Source organism: Nematolebias whitei, chromosome 21, assembly GCF_014905685.2.
Source record: "Nematolebias whitei isolate Nwh7 chromosome 21, NemWhi1, whole genome shotgun sequence".
Classification (NCBI taxonomy): domain Eukaryota; kingdom Metazoa; phylum Chordata; class Actinopteri; order Cyprinodontiformes; family Rivulidae; genus Nematolebias; species Nematolebias whitei.
The window spans coordinates 22,905,782-22,908,989 of record NC_056518.1 but is presented as its reverse complement, the minus strand read 5'-3'; the positions used below and the strand labels follow the sequence as shown (position 1 = coordinate 22,908,989).

The window sequence follows — 3,208 nt, the reverse complement described above, 5'->3', positions numbered from 1 at the left end:
TATCTATCTATCTATCTATCTATCTATCTATCTATCTATCTATCTATGTAGCTGTCTAGCTATCATTTGTGTTGTATAATTCTAATTATTTTATATTTATATTATATTTACATTTTAATTTTATAAATTTTGTCTTGGGTTTTAAATACATTTAAAATGTTAATGTTTTTCTTCTTCTGTTTAGGAGTCAACATGGATGAGTTTAATAGTGAATTGATCAAATCCCTGATGCAGACTGACCCTGCTGCAGCAGCTGCATGTATTAAAGAATATCTAGAAAAGAAAAATAATACACCACTAAACATCGCCATCACTGGAGAATCTGGCGCCGGTAAATCCACTTTTATTAATTACTTCAGAGAAATGACCAACAACGATGAAGGAGCAGCTCCTACTGGTTGTACAGAAACCACCTTTGAAAGCAGCCCATATCCTCATCCAAAGTATCCTAACGTTGTCTTATGGGATCTTCCTGGGATTGGAACCACAACTTTTCCAGCTGACGAATACCTGAAGAAAATGGGATTTGAGAAGTTTGATTTCTTCATCATCATCTCAGACACTCGCTTCAGAGAAAATGATGTGAAACTTGCTAAGGCAATTCAGAAGATGGAGAAGAAGTTCTACTTTGTTCGCTCAAAGATCGACAGTGATTTACAGAATGAGAAGAGAGGTAAAAATAACTTTAACGAAGAGGAGACTCTGAAAAAGATCAGAGAATACTGCATTCAAGGTACATTTGTTATTTTACCATTTGGATTTAAATTAGTTTTATTTATTTAGTTTAAAATAATACATGTAAAATCTCTCCCAAAAAGATTTTTGTAAAAAATTGAATGACACTCCAATTTTCCAAACTAACTTTTATTCTATTTTTTTTAATGTATTTAACATAAACCACAGCATTTCTAAAGTGAAAGATTTCAAGTGTTATGTTCCAAAGATAAACTGTGTTTGCTTGTTCTTTTTTCTTATATAACGTAGGACATTTACCAAAATGTATTTTTTAACCATATGATGACAAGGTTAAAATCTAAATGATATTGCATTTTTTGTTTATGTTTCAGGTCTTCAGAAAGAAGGATTTGAGTCTCCACAGGTCTTCCTGATATCCAATTTTGATCTCCACCTCTATGATTTCCCTCTGTTACATGAGACCTTAGACAGAGAACTTCCTGAACACAAGAGACGTGCTCTTCTGATGGCCATGCCAAACATCAACCTGGAGGTTATAAACAAGAAGAAAGAGTCTCTTCAGTCTCTTATAAAGTATTATGCTGCTGCATCTGCAGCTGGAGCAGCTGTACCTGTTCCAGGTCTTTCTATAGCGGTTGATTCGGCCCTCATAGTTCAAGCTGTCACAACATTTGTTGTCAGTTTTGGTCTTGATGTCAAATCACTTGACAAACTAGCTGATGGCACAGGTGTGGCAGCTACTGATCTGATAAAAGAGATCTTGTCACCCCTGGCTGCAGTAGAAATAACCCCAACTCTCATCCTGAATTTCTTAGGCCAGTTGGGAAGTGTTGTTGGTTTAATGGCAGGAGAGGAAGTGTCCAGGTTCATTCCAGTATTTGGAACCTTTATAGCAATGGGGCTTTCTTTTGCAGTAACCTACAAATCACTGAATCATATTCTTGACAAACTTGCTGAAGATGCACAGAGGGTTTTTAAAAGAGCTCTGGGTTTGAACAGCTCAGTGTGATGTGAAGTCTATGAAATATCTCATTCTGTGCTGGGATGAATTAAAGAAACACTATTTTTATCCTTTTCATCTTTGCCATGGACAGTGGGTGTTCATGTAATTGCTCATGCCTGTGTTTGTGTGCATGTTTGTCAGTCTGTTGGTAAAATATCACATCGACCTCTGGACAGATGTTTAACAAATCTTTGTTTTCTTTAAGTAATCTCTGGATGTATATCTACACCTGAATGACTTTTTGAATCAACTCAAAATCAGATGACCATCACAGCTAGTTAACTTTGACAAACATCAAAATGGCTACAACTCAGTTTTGAAAATGAGGGAATGAACAAAATGTATTCCTTCAAGGGATGCCAGATCTTTATTGTTCAATAAACTGTATAAGATTATTGAAAATACACACAGTATCTACAACTTGTTGCATATCTGAATTAAGATACTCACATAGGCTCAACATTTTTGTTTTTCTTATCTGTCTGGATAGAATTACTTTCTCAAAATTTATGGATCTGAAACACTTTTCTACATGGTCTACATTAAGCAAAAAAAAAAAAAAAAATTGCATCCTGTGTGTGTTTGTGTTTGTGTTTGTTTTGTCATCTTCTAATGAACTCAACATTATTTGTGCAGATTTAAACCATGAACAATGTAAATAATATTCAGATTAAATGTTGTGGTATTTTCAAATTGTTCAATTTATAATGTTTGGATTTAATGCAGTTCACACAGCACAATAGCTTTTCTTGTATTTTTATCTCACGTTGGAAGTATTCTATAAATCTGGGTATTTCTCATTATAAGAAACATTTTCTTTTCAGTAGTAAGTTTCTATTTGTCATTGAAATAACATACATTTATTAAAGGTAATTCACTTTTCAAAATGTTTTATTCATTGTATTTTCTGAAAATTAAATTCATTTCCCAGAATGTCTATTTGAAACCAGATGTTCATGTACACCTCCAAATCTGAGGCCATGGTCCTTAACCAGAAAAGGAGGGATTGCTCTCTTCAGGTCGAGGGTGAGGTTCTGCCTCAAGTGGAGGAGTTCAAGTATCTCGGGGTTTTGTTCACAAGTGAGGGAAGAATGGAGCATGAGATTGGCAGATGGATTAGTGCAGCATCTGCAGTATTACAGACTCTGTATTAATCCGTTGTAGTGAAGAGGGAGCTGAGCTGTAAGGCAAAGGTCTCTGTCTACTGGTCAGTTTACATTCCTACCCTCACCTATGATCACAAGCTCTGGGTAGTGACTGAAAGAATGAGATGGCAGATACAGGCGGTTGAAATGAGTTTCCTCCGCAGGGTAGCTGGACTCTCCCTTAGGGTGAGAAGTTCAGTTATCTGGGAGAGACTTGGAATAAAACCCCTGTTCTTCCACATTGAGAGGGGCCAGCTGAGGTGGTTGGGGCATCTGGTAAGGATGCCCCCTGGTGCTTCGGGTATGTCCAACTGGGAGGAGACCCCAGGGAAGACCCACGACACGCTCGAAAGACTATGTCTCT

At 36.6% G+C, this 3,208-nt stretch overlaps 1 protein-coding gene across 1 annotated transcript in view; it reads left to right on the top strand.

The window, feature by feature from the left end:
• LOC119427131 (interferon-inducible GTPase 5-like) overlaps positions 1 to 1,705 on the top strand; it is an 8,751-nt gene extending 7,046 nt beyond the window's left edge. The window contains exons 2-3 of the mRNA XM_037694711.1: positions 210 to 733; positions 1,068 to 1,705. Of these exons, the coding sequence (XP_037550639.1) occupies positions 210 to 733; positions 1,068 to 1,705 (1,162 nt within the window). The remainder of the gene's footprint in view (positions 1 to 209; positions 734 to 1,067) is intronic.
• Positions 1,706 to 3,208: the final 1,503 nt, after the last annotated feature.